The sequence below is a fragment of the Capra hircus genome, chromosome 2 (genome assembly GCF_001704415.2).
Source record: "Capra hircus breed San Clemente chromosome 2, ASM170441v1, whole genome shotgun sequence".
Taxonomy (NCBI): domain Eukaryota; kingdom Metazoa; phylum Chordata; class Mammalia; order Artiodactyla; family Bovidae; genus Capra; species Capra hircus.
Window position 1 is genome coordinate 15,667,670 of NC_030809.1, and position 15,044 is coordinate 15,682,713.

A 15,044-nucleotide genomic window follows, 5' to 3' on the forward strand; every position below is an offset into this window, starting at 1 on the left:
CGGGGAGAACCTGTTGAAGCCGGGAGGGGCCGGGGGGCGAGGACGCGGGACGGAACCGGTCCCGGGTCCTTTACGGCCGTCGGGGCTTTCTCCCTGATCCTGGGCGGGACGGCGCGCCGGCGCGGGGGCTTGGCAAAAGGACTGGTGAGGGTTCTGGCCATTGAATAGAGAGGACGGGGCCGGGGATGGCTCTGTGGACATCCGCGAGGACAAAGTTTGGTTCCCGAGGCTCCTTGAGGTTCCAGTGCGAAAAGCTGAAGGCGGCTTCAGGGCCCGCATAGACGCCGCACTGACCACACCTCCTTTTCCCGGCCTCCACTTCCCCTCTACCCCCATCTGGCCTTGTCTGTAGCAGGTCGGGGGTAAGCAATGAAGAGGAGAGAAACACTGACGGCCTACTATGTGCCAGGCCCGGTACCTGGCACAGGGGTGTCTCCCCAGCCTGCGGCGGGCACGTGTGTGCGGGGACAGGAGACAGTAATGGACGGTGATGGACGGACGGTGCCTACAGTGGCTGGTGGCCGCTCGGAGCCTTCTCCCTCCCTCCAACCCCGAGTGGCGCAGGGAGGCCAGGCCCCAGGCCCACTCGCTGTTGGCGACTCCGCGTGGCCTCCAGCCTTTGGACCTAGGCCTGTGCCCTTCCCCTGGTGTTTGTGAGCCCCTCCCAACCCCAGTACCTCTCTGAACTTGCTGCTTGGGGAATGTTTGCTCTGCACAATTTGAGGTATTCTCAATAACAGCAAGAAACCCTCCTGTTTAGAAAGACATTCAAAAACTAAGCTATCCCAACATGAAGACAGACACAGAGAGTTCTTTCCCAGTGATGTTTAAAGTGATGTGCTAAAAAACAAAAAAAAAAAAAGAATAAAATAAAGTGATGTTCCACTAGTATTTTTGATATTTCCCTAAGCAATAATGAATATTTGGAAGGCTCTTTTAAAGTTTCTTACATAATAGCATAAGACAAAAAGCACATAAGACTAGGCAAACATTTACTCTTTCTGCTGCAGTAAAAATGGCAGAAACAGTGAACAGAAAATGGTCTTTCGAAAAACCAAAAGGCATCTCTTCATCAATGATTACTGTTGGAAGATGTAGAAAAAACACTGCTGTAGATTGAAAAAAAAAAGTGTCAGAGCAAATTACCCAGTGTGGGAGGAACAGCTGGCTGAAAGCACAGATGTTTCTACACATCTCAGCTTAAGGTATTTGCTGGATTCTGTTCCAATAATGAAATACGCAGACCAGATTTTCTTTTCCTTTTTTCTGTGAGTGAGCCACTAGAGGTAAGATAGAGCAGGGAATATATGTTTTCAACAGTTCATCGTTTGTTTAACAAAAACAGTGTCATTTGGGGAGAACACTGTAAGTGCACCTACTGATGGAATGGCTACTCCACAGGATGTAATGTTAAAGGATTCCGGATGATAAAAAGCTGCAGAGGTGGCAGAATCTGCACAGCTCATTCATTGGTCCATCCATGGCCAACCATTGCAGGGAAGATCCAGAAACCTTCAGAGCACATAAAATGCTGTAAGAGCCATCAGTGGTGAAAGTGAAATTTGCTCAGTCATGTCCGAGTCTTTGTGGTCCCATGTGGCAGTGTTTTTTCTACATCTTCCAACAGTAATCATTGCTAAAGAAATGCCTTTTGGTTTTTCCAAAGACCATCCACGGAATTCTCCAGGCCAGAATACTGGAGTGTGTAGCCTTTCCCTTCTTCAAGGGAGCTTCCCAACCCAGGAACAAACCCAGGCCTGCTGCATCGCAGGCAGATTCTTTACCAGCTGAGCTACCAGGGAAGCCCAAGAATACTGGAGTGGGTAGCATATTCTGCTTTAGCGGGTCTTCCCGACCCAGGAATGGAACAAGGGTCTCCTGCATTGCAGGTGTATTCTTTACCAACTGAGCTATGAGGGAAGCATTTGGTGGTGTTAACTTTCTAAAACCAAAATTGTCTGAGTCAGGAGAAGCTTTATGATAGATACTTGGTAATGAGATTGGGGGTGACCCTGAGGGAAACCCCCTCCTTAAGGGATTTACACAAATAAATCTTAGAGAATTACTGACTTCCCTGGTGGCTCAGACGGTGAAGTGTCTGTCTACAATACGGGAGAGCTGGGTTTGATGCCTGGGTCAGGAAGATCCTCTGGAGAAGGAAATGGCAATCCACTCCAGTACTAGTGCCTGGAAAATCCCATGGACAGAGGAGCCTGGTAGGCTACAGTCCATGGGGTCAAAAAGAGTTGGACATGACTGAGCGACTTCACTCGAGGCCCCTACCAGGTGGAGGATGGAATGATGGTTTTGACCCTCTTGATTTCAATGAAGCTTCCCTGGTGGCTCACACAGTAAGGAATCTGCATGCAATGCGGGAGACCTGGGTTCAATCCCTGAGTCAGGAAGATCCCCTGCAGAAGGAAATGACGACCCACTCCACCATTCCTGCCTGGAGAATTCCATGGACAGAGGAGCCTGATGGCTACAGTCCATGGGGTCACAAAGAATTGGACAGGACTGAGCCACTAACTATAGAACTTGCTCCAATCCTATGCTGAATTCTCCTCTGCTCAAGCCCCTCAGGAATATGCCTAAAACTCCCTTTGACTTAATTGGGAATTTGCTGTATGACTCAGGGGACTCAAACTGGGCCTCTGTAATAACCTAGAGGGGTGGGAATGGGTAGGAGTTGGGAGGGAGACTCAAGAAGGAGGGATATTGATGTAGGACAGAAAGCAAACCAATATTGTAAACCAATCATCAATTAAAAATAAATATTTATTTTCAAAGATTAAAACAAAATTCCCCCAGTCTTTCTGTTCAAGGAGACACTGCTCTGGGAGAGATCCAGGGTTCTTAGTTTCAGCTAATCATAATAAAACCTTACTTCTCACATGTTTGGGTTGGTGGTGTCTATTGGTTCCATGCTCAGCAAGAGGTGAGACAAAGTTTTCACATTGACATAGGCATTGCCACTGGCTGGGCAATGTTAAGGCCACCTCAGCACCAGCTGATAGGTGATGGTGGTGGTTTAGTTGTGTCTGGCTCTCTGCAACTCCAGGGACTGTAGCCTGCCAGGCTTCCCTGCCCATGGGATTCTCCAGGCAAGAATACTGGAGTGGGTTGCCATTTCCTTCTCCAGGGGGTCTTCCCAACCCAGGGATCGAATGCGGGTCTTCTGCATTGCAGGCGGATGCTTTACCGATTGAGCTATGAGGGAAGCCCAGCTGACCCACGGGGAGATGTCTTCTGCTTGCACCCCACCGCCCACTCTCAGGATGTCCCCTGCGGGATCCAGTGAGAATTCTATCCTCAGGTGGAGCAGGACAGTAGCTGGGAACAGAAAGGCTCTCCGACTGGTGGGGGGAGCTTCCCTAGGGGTTCAGTCAGTGAAGAATCCGCTTGTAATGCAGGAGACTTGGGTTTGATCCCTGGGTTAAAGATCCTGTGGGAAACCCACTCCAGTATTCTTGCCTGGGAAATTCCATGGACAGAGGAATCTGGCAGGCTACAGGGTTGCAAGAGCTGGACACGACTTACCGACTAAATCACTAAAACTACCCCTGCCCCCAAGCCCAGCACTTCGCATAAGTGGAGGGTCCCTTTCTAGAAAGAAGAGTTCCCTGGACCTCCTCACCACTTCCTGTTTTTGCCTCCGACCCTGATGCTGGGAAAGACTGAAGGTGGGAGGAGAAGGGGACTACAGAGGATGAGATGGCTGGATGGCATCACTGACTCAATGGACATGAGTTTGAGCAAGCTGAGTTGGTGATGGTGATGAGTTGGTGATGGACAGGGAAGTCTGGCATGCTGCAGCCCATGGGGTTGCAAAGAGTCGGACATGACTGACTGAATGAACAACTGAGCCCTGTAGGGAGTGGTATGAATGTCCCCCCTACCTCTCTGCCCACATCCTCAAGGAGCTGGGAAGCATAAAGCAAACACAAGTTTATATTGGTCTCTATCTTTTGAGGGCTGCATCTAGTGGACCTCACAGGACCAAGGAGGTGATAAGCCACCAGATGACCACCTGGGCGTCAGGCAGGGAGGTAGGAGGGGTGAGCACTGGGGCTCAGGAATGTCCTTTTGTTTTCAGAGAAGGTGAAAGCCTGGCTTCTGGGAGGGGAAAGCCCCAACTTGGTACCGCTGCTGGCCTCACGCTCCCTCACAACCGTCAGCATTGCTCTGCCCACCCTCACCCCCTTTGGCCTTTGCTCAATGTCAGCCCCTCATCAGCCCCTCCCTGACCTCCTGATGTGAATCACACCCCTGCCCCGACACCCCCTCCCCCCCACACACACACTGTGCCCCCACCTGCTAAGGGCTTCTCTTCCCACACATATACTCCCATATCACACTTGAAACCGTTTATTTGAGGGCTGCTTCCTCCCTCCCAGGAGGGCCGGGCCTATGTCCCCACTCCCAGCTCTCCCACTGTTCCTGGGATCTCCCAGGGGCACCAGGGCCATCCTCACAGCAGCTGAGAGACTGGGACAAGTCCCCTCTCCTCTATGTCGCTGTAAAGATACCGCTGGGTTCCTAGAAGGGGCCGCTGAAGACTGTAGAGGGCTGCCCAGCACTCCTGGCCCCAGATGTCTCTTTGGCCAGCGAGACGTTCCAGGAGGACGGAAGCCACAACTTCCCGGGAGCCACGCCTCCCGGAAGGCAGGCAACCAGAAGCCACGCCTCCCGGAAGCCCCCAGTGGGGGTCTGGTAGGCCCTGGTTCACTGTGGGGGACACCTCTCGTGCTAGCCTGGTCCTCAGGCAGGGCTATTGGGTGGGGAGAAGAGACTGGGTGGTCTGCGGCCCGGCCTGGAGTATCCTCGAATATGGGGCAGCTCCTCAAAATAGCCGAGACCACCGAGGTCTGGGGCACTGAGGACTGTGGCTCTCAGGAAAGTCAGGACCTCAACCTCTGGGATGTTTCCGGTCCCTCAAGGTTGGGGGCAGGGAGGAGGCCCTGAGGCCCGGGTGGGTGGGGATCAGTGCAGGGTGGGCACCAGCAGCAGCAGTAGGGCCCCGGCCAGCAGTGCCAGTGAGGGTAGGCAGGCAGCCTGGTGGGCAGCGTCCGAGGGACCGCTTGGGGGCTTTGGGTTGCAGTCGGTGGTGTAGGGCTCCACGCAGGCAGCAAAGGCCATGACATGCGCCACGAAGGTCTGCTCCTGCACGCCGTGCATCAGGTGTGCCCACGGGCCTCGTGCAAACACTGCCACGTCCTCACCACCGTGGGTTTCGCCCCCTAGGGGCACTGCAGCTTGCTGCTGGTACTCGGGGTCCACTGAGAGGAGGGAGGGGATTCAGGGAAGGAAGAGAGGTGGCCTCCCCTCCCAGGAGTTCCGGAGTGGTGTCTTCCCCTCCTCCCATCCGCCCCCCACCCTTCTCCCCAGGCCCCGCCCACTGCACTCACTGCTCTGCTTTTCATTCACATCGGGTCGTGAGCCCATGTACAGCCGGTACCCCGGGCCGTTGCCATAGAGGAGGGAGGTATAGTGCTTGCCATCTCCGGCCTTGCCATCAGCCAGCCCTGCAGGGAAGAGGGGACCCCGTGATCACACTGACCCGATCCTTTGGGGTGCCTCCTGCATGCTGAGCTCAGGCACCTCTCGTTTGTTCACTGGTTTAATCCTTACCAGAGTAAAGTAGGGCAGTTACTATTTTTACTCCAATTGGCAGAACTGGTTCAGAACACTTTGTGCCAGGTAACTTAGGGGCAAGGACCTGCCACTCTCCGTGGGATTACCGAAAATGGAGGTCCCACGAAGTGGGTAGCCACCGAAAGTGAAGACATGGGAGTGGTCGGCGGTGACAAGGGTCAGTGTGTCTGCTTCACTGGTGAGCTGGCTAGCCTTGGCGATGGCGTTGTCGAACATGATCGTCTCATTCAGTGCCCGATAAGCTATGTTGGCATGATGTCCATGGTCAATGCGGCCTCCTACAAGAAGGTCGTGTGGAAGGTGAGTGATGCCAGACCCACCCTGACTGCTGCCCCTTACGCCTCTGATCCGCAAGGAGCTGCCACTCACCCTCCACAAAGAGAAAAAAGCCCCGAGGGTTTCTGCTCAGCACACGCAGGGCTGCCTCCGTCATCTCCTCCAGGGATGGGTCCGTGGTGTGGTCTCGGAAGATGTCATAGGCCATTTCTCCTGGCTGAAAGAGGCCTATTGGAAACAGGACCAATGGTGACCCTCAAGCTGGGGATGGGGGGCCCATGGCACCCATCCTGGGGAGGACAGTGAGGGTGGGTGGGGTCGTTACCCATGAGGTGTGTTACACTGGAGTCACTGGCTGCCTGAAGGAGCGCTGTGCGGTTCCACACATACTGGGCTCCCTGGGAGAGCAGAACCAGGCCTCAGCCCATAGCCCAACACCCCAGACCCAGCCCTGCTGTACCCCTGCACCCATGAGCCCCCATCACCTGGTGCTTGGCCTGCCACTCCTGCACCAGGTTCCGCTTGTCCTTCCGGACTCCATTCTCATCTGGGTATTCAGGGTCTGGGGTGCCCTCAGGAAACATGTATTTTCGGCCTCCACCCAGGATCACCTGGAGCCAGAGATTAGGGCAGGTGGGTTCAGGGCCTGGCTGGCCCTTTACTCACCCCCCTTCACACAGTCCCTGCCTCCTCAATCAGGTCTGTGGGATGGTTTGTCCCCACCAGTTAACTGTGAGACCCCAGGACTGTGGGTTGCCTGGAACTGTATTGAGAGTGTATCCCACCCCCTCTGTCCAGCCTCGCCCTGTGCCCCTCATGTCGCACATCAATGTCCATGTTGTAGACGAGCTGAGTGGCGATGTCCTGGCAGCCATACGTCTGGGCATCGGCAGGCAGGTCGGCGTCAGAGAACCAGTCTCGATTCACAGTGTGCGCGTAGGCCCCGGCTGGGGAGGCATCCTGCACCCTCGTGGTGGTCACCACTCCCACTGACTTCCCTGAGGGTGGCAGAGGTCATGGTGGGCCACCGAGGTCTCTGAGCCCTTCCCTGCCCAAGAAACTGACTCCCAAGCCCACCTGCTTTCTTGGCCCGGTTCATCACAGATGTGACCTCATTCCCACGTGTCGTGTTGCACTGGTCGAAGCGGGCGGCTGCACTTACACCAATGGTCCTCATGTTGGTCTTGACCCCACACAGGTAGGCGGTGGACGTACCTGCGCTATCGGGCACATCTCTGTCCACGTTGTATGTCTGGGGGCAGAGATGCCTTCAGCTCTGCTGGGGTAGACATCCAGCTCCTGACACAGGCCCTGGGCCCATCCTCACAGCCCCCAGCCCCTATCTCAGCCCCCAACCCTCCTGGAGCTTTCCCCCCTACTCTGCTCCCTAGGCCCACACCCACCCCTCTGGTGTAGACTACCCTGAGGCCACTCGGCCCTTACCTTGGACAGAGCCAGGTATGGGAATTGGTCCATGGCCAGGGGTGTCTCAGGTCCCAGCTTGCCAGCCATCTGCCCCTTTAGGATCCGAGCGGCTGTCACCGTGGAAACCCCCATTCCTGAAGGTACACACTGTGTCAGGCCTGAGTCCCTGGGGCCAGCCTGGGTCAGCCGGCAGCCCAGGGCTCCAGGGTTGTGGGGGGACAGGGAGTGGACTGGCCTAGCGCACTCACCATCGCCCAAGAAGAGGATGACATTCTTGGCGGCTGTCTGGATGGGCTGCAGCTTCTTAGCCACATCGAGGGCCTGGGCTGCCTGGCGGTTCCAGAAGGCGGGGTCTTCCTCCTCGACTGCCCAAGGGGAGAGTGGAGGTCAGGTCAGCCTGGGCCCACCCCCTGTGAGTAGGGCTTCAGGAGCCGCCTGGTTACCTGGGATGAGGCTGAGGGAGAGCTGTAGCCGCAGGCCCAGCAGCAGCAGCACGCAGGCCCCCTGCATGGCTGTGTGATGGCGGAGGGTCAGGATGGGACCTGGGGAGGCTGGGTCTCGGGCAAGGCTGGGACACCAGGTTACAAGCTACAGCACTGGCTGCCCGGGCTTAAATCCCTTCTATAAAAGTCTCCATGTCCCTCCCAGTGCCCCAGGTAACCACACCCTGCCCCTTACCTGCCCTATGACTTTGAGCCCTGTTGCCAGAGGGATGTGGTGGGTGTGGCTGAGCCTGCTGGAGTCCTGAGGATTCAGGTACCTCCCTCACAGGATGGTCCCCAGCTGTCTCTTCAAGATGGGGTGGGGATTAGGGTGCAGATATCTTAGACCTGAGGAACACTTTCAAGGTCTTGAGTGAGGCTCCTCCTATCCTTCTGCTCACCAAGTCCTGTGGGAGAACCGTCTCTTCTTCTTATGTATGTATTCTGAGACTCAGTGTTGGTTCTGGGTGCTGAGGGAGGTGTACTTGGAAGCACAGAGCCTGGGCTTGGGGCCCTAGGTTTGGTTTCCTGAGGCAGAGAGACACTCTACTTCTCAGCAGGCTTGATCTGGGCTGGAGTGGGCACTGGGCTAGATCGGGCCCCTCTGCCATGGAGAAGGATGGGGCTGGAGGTGACAGCAGAGTGGGGGCCTTGTCTTTGTCTTAATTACTGAAGGCCAGACTGGTGAGCACTGATGTTTACGTGTAGTCAATCAGTCAGTTCAGCTTCTCAGTCGTGTCCGACTCTTTGCCACCCCATGGACTGCAGCATGCTGGCCATCACTGACTCCCTGAGTTTGCCCAAACTCATGTCCATCAAGTCAGTGATGCCATCCAACCATCTCATCCTCTGTCATCCCCTTCTCCTGCCTTCAGTCTTTCCCAGCATCAGGGTCTTTTTCAGTGAGTCAGTTCTTTGCATCAGGTGGCAAAGTATTGGAGCTTTGGCTTCAGCATCAGTCCTTCCAATGAATATACAGGACTGATTTCCTTTAGGATTGACTGGTTTGATCTCCTTGCGGTCCAAGGGACTCTCATGAGTCTTCTCCAATACCACAGCTCAAAAGGATCAATTTTTTGGTACTCAGCTTTCTTTATGGTCCAACTCTCACATCCATACATGACTACTGGAAAAACCATAGCTTTGACTGGACAGACCTTTGTCAGTAAAGTAATACCTCTGCCTTTAATATGGTGTTTAGGTTAGTCATAGCTTTTCTTCCAAGGAGCAAGCGTCTTTTAATTTCATGACTGCAGTCACCATCTAAAGTCTGTCACTGTTTCCGTTGTTTCCCCATCTATTTGCCATGAAGTAATGGGACCAGAAGGAAATGGCACCCCACTCCAGTATTCTTGCCTGGAAAATCCCATGAATGGAGAAGCCTGGCAGGCTACAGTCCATGGGGTCACAGAGTCAGACATGACTGAGCAACTTCACTTCACAATGGGACCAGATGCCATGATCTTTGTTTTTGAATGTTGAGTTTTAAGCCAGCTTTTTCACTCTCCTCTTTCACTTTCATCAAGAGGCTCTTTAGTTCCTCTTTGCTTTCTGCCTTAAGGGTGGTATAATCTGCATATCTGAGGCTGCTGATATTTCTCCCTGTTAGTGTGTAAGGTGCCTGTAAAGGGCCGGCAGGGGTGGGTCCAGTGCTCAGTACATGACATCGACCTCCTCTTCTTTAGACAGATAGATGGAAGGCAGGGGTGAGTCTGTTCTCTCCACAGGTTGTTCACACACTCACAAGTGTAGCTCATCATAAGGAGCTAAGAGGTTTCAGTAACCCCAGGTTAGGTTCAAAAGCATTCCTCCCATCTAGCAATCCCAATTCTGGCTGTGTATCCTCAAGAATTGAAGGCAGGATCTGGAAGAGGTATTTGCACACCCATGTTTGTAGCAGCATTTTTCACAGTAACCAAGAGGTGCAGGCATCCTCAACCATCCACAGCAGACAAATGGATAAACAAAGTGTGATACAGCTATAAATGGAATATGATGCAACCTTAGAAAAGAAGGAAAGTCTGACACTTTCTACACCATGAATGAACCTTGTAGACATGATGCTCAGTGAAAAAAAAAACACTCGCAAAAAAGACAAATGCTATGTGATTCTATTTCACTAGGTAGCTCTAGTAGTCAAATGCATAGAAAGAGAAAGTTGGATGGTGGCCTCCCAGAACTGGGAGGAGGGGACTGGGGACTTGTTTAACAGATACAGACTTACAGTTTTCAAGATGAAAAAGTTCTGGAGATCTGTGGCCAACTATATGAATAGACAGCACTACTGAACTGGGTCATAAGAATGGTGAAGAAGGTAACTTTTTTCTCCCTTTTTAAGCTTTCATTTTTTTCCTGCATAGCCAGACATTCAGGATCTTAGTTTCTCCAGAAAGGATGGAACCTGCCCCAAGTGGTGGAAGTGGGGAATCTTAACCCCTGGACCACAGGTTAAGTCCCAAGATGGTAAAATTTACATTTTTTTTTTAAATCAGAAATTTTTTTGGACTTGCCTGGTGGCACAGTGGATAATATCCACCCGCCTGCCAGTGCCTGGGACACGGGTTTGATCCATGGTCCAGGAAGATTCCACGTGCCCTGGAGCAACTAAACCTGGGCGAGACAGCTGCTAAGCCTGTGCTCTAGTGCCTGTGAGCCACAACTACTTAGGCTGTGCTCCACAATTACTGAGGCTTGCCCCTGTAGAGCCTCGGAGCCCCAGATAATTCACCCCAGTGATGCAATTACTGAAGCTTTCCTGCCCTAAAGCCAGCAAGTCACAACTATGGAGCTTGCGCCACTAGAGCCTGTGGTCTGCAAGAAGTCACTGCAGTGAGAAGCTTGTGCACCGCAACTAGAGAGTAGGCCCCACTCCCTGCAACTAGAGAAAGCCTGTGTGCAGCAAGGAAGACCCAGCACAGCCTGTAACATATATATAAATACGGAATTCCCAGGTGGTGCTAGTGGTAAAGACCCCGCTTGCCAACGCAGGAGACCTAAGAGACATGAGTTCGATCCTTGGATAGGGAAGATCCCCTGGAGGAGGAAATAGCAACCCCTTCCTGTATTCTTGCCTGGAGATCCCAGGGAAAGAGGAGCCTGGGGGGGGGGGGTGGGCTATGGTCCATAGGGTTGCAAAGAGTTGGACACCACTAAAGGGACTCAGCATGCAGGCAAATAAATATAGCGATGTGTACATGTCAAAAAAACATTTCTTTTCCAAAGAAAAAAATTCCTTCTTGCAAGCTCCGCCCACCCCAGTGGATCTTGGTAACCCCCTCCCCAGCGTGCCCTCCCCTCAGGCAGAGCCTCTGGGCGCCTCCTCCCTTGACCTGCTGTTCACTCACTCAGCACGCTGATCCAGGGTATCCTCTACTTGCCCTCTAGCACAGGGGTCCCCAACCCTTCCATACTGAGGACTGGTACCTCCCATTAGGTCAGTGGTGGAATTTGATTAGAAATAAAGAGCACAATAAAATGTAATGCACTTGAATCATCCCGAAACCATCCCCCTTCTTTCTAGTTTGTGAAAAGTTTATCTTTCAGGAAACTGGTCCCTGGTGCTGAAAAGGTTGGAGACCCCTGCTTTAGAGTACCTGCCTGCTGGGGGTGGGGGGCATCCTTGCTGCCTCTGTCCCCCATCCCACAACTGCCCCTGTCCCCTGCATAGTCCGGTGCTCAGAAAATTCTTGGCTAAAGGTCAGGAGGAACTAACTCCTGGGCAGGCCCTTAATTAATTGATTGATTAATTAATTAATTCTTTTGATCAATTAGGTTAAATTTTTGTTACTCCAAGATTCGTCTTCAGTCCAGTGTATTTTGACATGAAATGACTGTAGATTCACACGTGGTTTTAAGAAGTAATACAGACATCCTTTGCATGCTTTCTCCAATCTTCTCTGACGGTATGACTCACAGATTTTCACATTTCTGTTCAGAGTCAGCCGTTTTACCTGCACTCACTTGCGTGTGTGTGGATTCTGTACCATCTGTCACATGTGCGGGTTCATGTAAACGCACCACAATCAGGACACTGAACAGCTCCAACCCCCAGGGCCCTTTCTAACCACCCTGCCCTCTGTCCCTAACAGCTTCCTGTGTTCCTAGTGTCATTTTAGGGACTCCCTCTTGGTCCACTGGTTAAGACTCCACACTTCCGCTGCCGGTGGTGGATGGTCCATACCTGGCCTTTGAACTAAGTAAGATCCTGTATGCTACATGGTGCAACCAAAAATAAATAAATAAATAAAACCCTGTCATTTCAAATAAGTTACAGGAATGGAACCACCCAATCTTTGGGAATGGTCTTTTTTTTCCTAATTCCTAAGTCTCAGCCTAATTCTTTGGGGATTTAGTGGAACAAGGCTCAGTAGTTGACACCTTGTATATGGGGTTGAGTGGACCCTAAGCCTTGCTTAACCATTTACATGTGGAAGGACCTTTGGGCGGATTCCAGGTTTGGCTGTTGTAAATAAAGCTGCTGTGGGAATTCCCTGGAGGTCCTGGGGTTAGGAATGGATATTTTTGCTATTGTGGGCCTGGGTTCAATTCTTGGTCATGGAACTGAGATCTTGCAAATTGTGCAAGAATGCCAAAGGAGAGAGAAAAAAGGAAACCAGCACAAATCTGCACTTACAGGTTTCTGTATGAGCATTCCATTTCATTGCATTTTTTGGCGTATATGCTCAAGAGTGCAATTGCTAGGTCATATGGTTGCTGTGTGTGTAGCTTTTTTGTTTGTTTGTTTTTTAGGATCTCACCTCCCCCCAACACCTCCCCCGGGGTTGGGGGTGGGGGGTGGGAAACTGCCAAACTGTTTTGTAGAGTGGCTGCACAACTTTGCATTCTTACTTGCAGCGTATGAGGAAGTCAGTTTTTCTGCATTCACACCACTTGGTGTTGCCACTGTTTTTAATTTTAGTCATTCTGATAGGTATGGAGTATTTACTCTGGCTGCCCTGGGTCTTTGTTGCTGAGCATGGACTTTCTGTGCTTGCGGTGATCAGGGACTCCTTTCTAGTTGCAGTGGGATGGCTTCTCACTGTGGTGACTTCCCTCTGTTGCAGAGCACAGGCTCTCAAGAGCTGGCTCAGTTGTTGTGGGATTAGGACTTGGTTGCCCTGCAGCATGTGGGAACTTCCTGGATGAGAGATTAAATCTGGGTTCCCTGCCTTGGCAGAAGGATTCTTGGCCACTGGACCACCAGGGAAGTCCCTAAAGTTTCTCTGAATATTCTTCTTATAATGACATTAAATGATCAGGAGCTACGATCGCTCTGTTTCTTAGGCATTTTCTCCTGTGCCTGAGCGGGACTGAAGACCAAATACAAACCATGTGTCACTTGCAGTAAACAAAGGGTGTTTGTCCAAGTCCCCACCAGGGCACCTGGCTTCCCGCTCTGGGCCTGAGTCACCTGAGTGAGATGAGAGCCTGTTACGCTCCCTCCCCTGGAGCCCAGGGATGACCAGGCAGCAGGCAGCATGGCTTCTGCTCTGCAGTAAGAGAGAACACCTCCGGTCTTGTACTCCGGGGTTATGGATGCCTGGGAGGCCAGGCCAGCTCCATGGAGCCCGCTCTGTGTGGGATGGTTGTTCCAGTCTCTCTCTCTTCTCTGGAAGAAGGCCTTGTCCTATGGGGTCTCATCCAGAGCTCAGCACCCTCCACCATTTTCCCCATTTGCCACCCTGGGCTCTTTGGGCCCTGTCTCAGCCCCACTGTAGGCACTGTCAGCTGGGGACAATGCTGAGCTCCTTGCAGCACCAGGGGATCCATGAGGGTGGGGAGGGAATGCCCTCTGCCTGCCTCCTGCCCTCCCAATCTCAGGATGTCCCCTGGAGATGTAGTGACAGTCCTGCCACTCAGATGAGAGCAGGGCAGCAGCTGGGAACAGAAAGGCTTTGAAGATCTAGAACCAACCCATTCCTTCCCCAAACTTTGCAGAAGTGGAGGCTGTCTTTCTAGGGCAAGTGCTCCTCGGGCCTCATCTCCACCTCTCATTTCTGTCTCCCACCAGCCCTGTAGGAGTGGCATGAATGTCCCCAAAGGAACTGGCATGTAAGAAGCAAGCGCAGGCTTGCACTGAAAGCAGTGAAAGTCACTCAGTCGTGTCTGACTCTTTGCAACCCCAGGGACTATACAGTCCATGGGATTCTCCAGGCCAGAATACTGGAGTCCGTAGCCTTTCCCTTCTCCAGGGGATCTTCCCAACCCAGGGATCAAACCCAGGATTCCCGCATTGCAGGAGGATTCTTTACCAGCTGAGCCACCAGGGAAGGCCTTTCTCTTGAGGGCCACATCTCATCAATCTCATGAGACCAAGGAGGTGACAAGCCACCAGATGACCACATGGGCATCAGGCAGGGAGGTAGAAAGGGTGAGCACTGGGCCTGGGGTATGTCCTTCTGTTTTCAGAGAAGGTGAAAGCCTGGCTTTGTGGGGAGGAGAAAACCACAACTTGGCCCAGCTGCTGGCCTCACCTGGCCCTGCTGACTCCCTCGGGGCCCCTGCACCGATGTCCTTCTGCGTTGCTCCCGCCCTCACCGCCTTTGATCTTTGCTCAATGTCAGCCCTTCATCAGCCCCTCCCTGACCTCCTGATGTGAATCACACCCACACACACCCACACACAGACACACACTCTGTGCCCCCATCTAAGGGCTTTTCTTTCCACATGTATCACTCCTGTATCACACTTAGAATAGTTTATTTGAGGGCTGCTTCCTCCCTCCCAGGAGGATGGGGCCTGTGACCCCACCCCCAGCTTCCCCGCTTCTCCTGGGATCCCCCAGCCTGGAAGGGGCGCCGGGGCCACCCTCACAGAAGCTGAGGGGCCCGGGACAAGTGTCTTCTTCTCTGTGTCGCTGTCTACTATCTGTAATGGTACCGCTGGGTTCCTAGGAGGGGCCGCTGAGGACTCTGTGTCGAGGGCCCCAAAACTGTCCTGGCCCCAGACGCCTCCTTGGCCGGCCAGGTGCCCACAGATTGGGTTCTAGGAGGATAGGGAGCCACAGCTCCCCAGAGGCAACAGCTCCCTGGAAGCCATGCAACCAAAAGCCGCGCCTCCCAGAAGCCCCCACCTTGGGTCTGGTAGGTCCTGGCCCCTTGGGGGACACCACTGGTGCCAGCCTGGTCCTCAGGCAGGGCTCTTAGGTCAGGAGAAAATACTGGATGGTCTGAGCCCTGGTCTTTCCTGGGGTCTGGGGCGGATCGG

General features: G+C 53.1%; 1 protein-coding gene across 1 annotated transcript; it reads right to left on the reverse strand.

Moving 5' to 3' along the window:
• On the reverse strand, nt 4,447-7,866 carry LOC102190650 (intestinal-type alkaline phosphatase-like). The gene is made up of 11 exons (XM_018038215.1): nt 7,800-7,866; nt 7,605-7,721; nt 7,375-7,490; nt 7,009-7,183; nt 6,757-6,929; nt 6,417-6,542; nt 6,257-6,329; nt 6,025-6,159; nt 5,742-5,933; nt 5,409-5,525; nt 4,447-5,279 (listed from the first exon to the last, which is right to left on the reverse strand). Exons 1-11 carry the CDS (start codon nt 7,864-7,866, stop codon nt 4,984-4,986), a joined length of 1,587 nt encoding a protein of 528 aa, XP_017893704.1. The 3' UTR covers nt 4,447-4,983.

Bases quoted from the DNA above. Each gene is read 5' to 3' on its own strand.
- LOC102190650 (XM_018038215.1), bottom strand. From the start codon at position 7,866: ATGCAGGGGGCCTGCGTGCTGCTGCTGCTGGGCCTGCGGCTACAGCTC. The intron at 6,160-6,256 runs GTAACGACCCCA...TGTTTCCAATAG, and splicing joins CAGTGTAACACACCTCATGG to GCCTCTTTCAGCCAGGAGAA. The intron at 5,526-5,741 runs GTAATCCCACGG...TCTTCCCTGCAG, and splicing joins TCGTGGGACCTCCATTTTCG to GGCTGGCTGATGGCAAGGCC.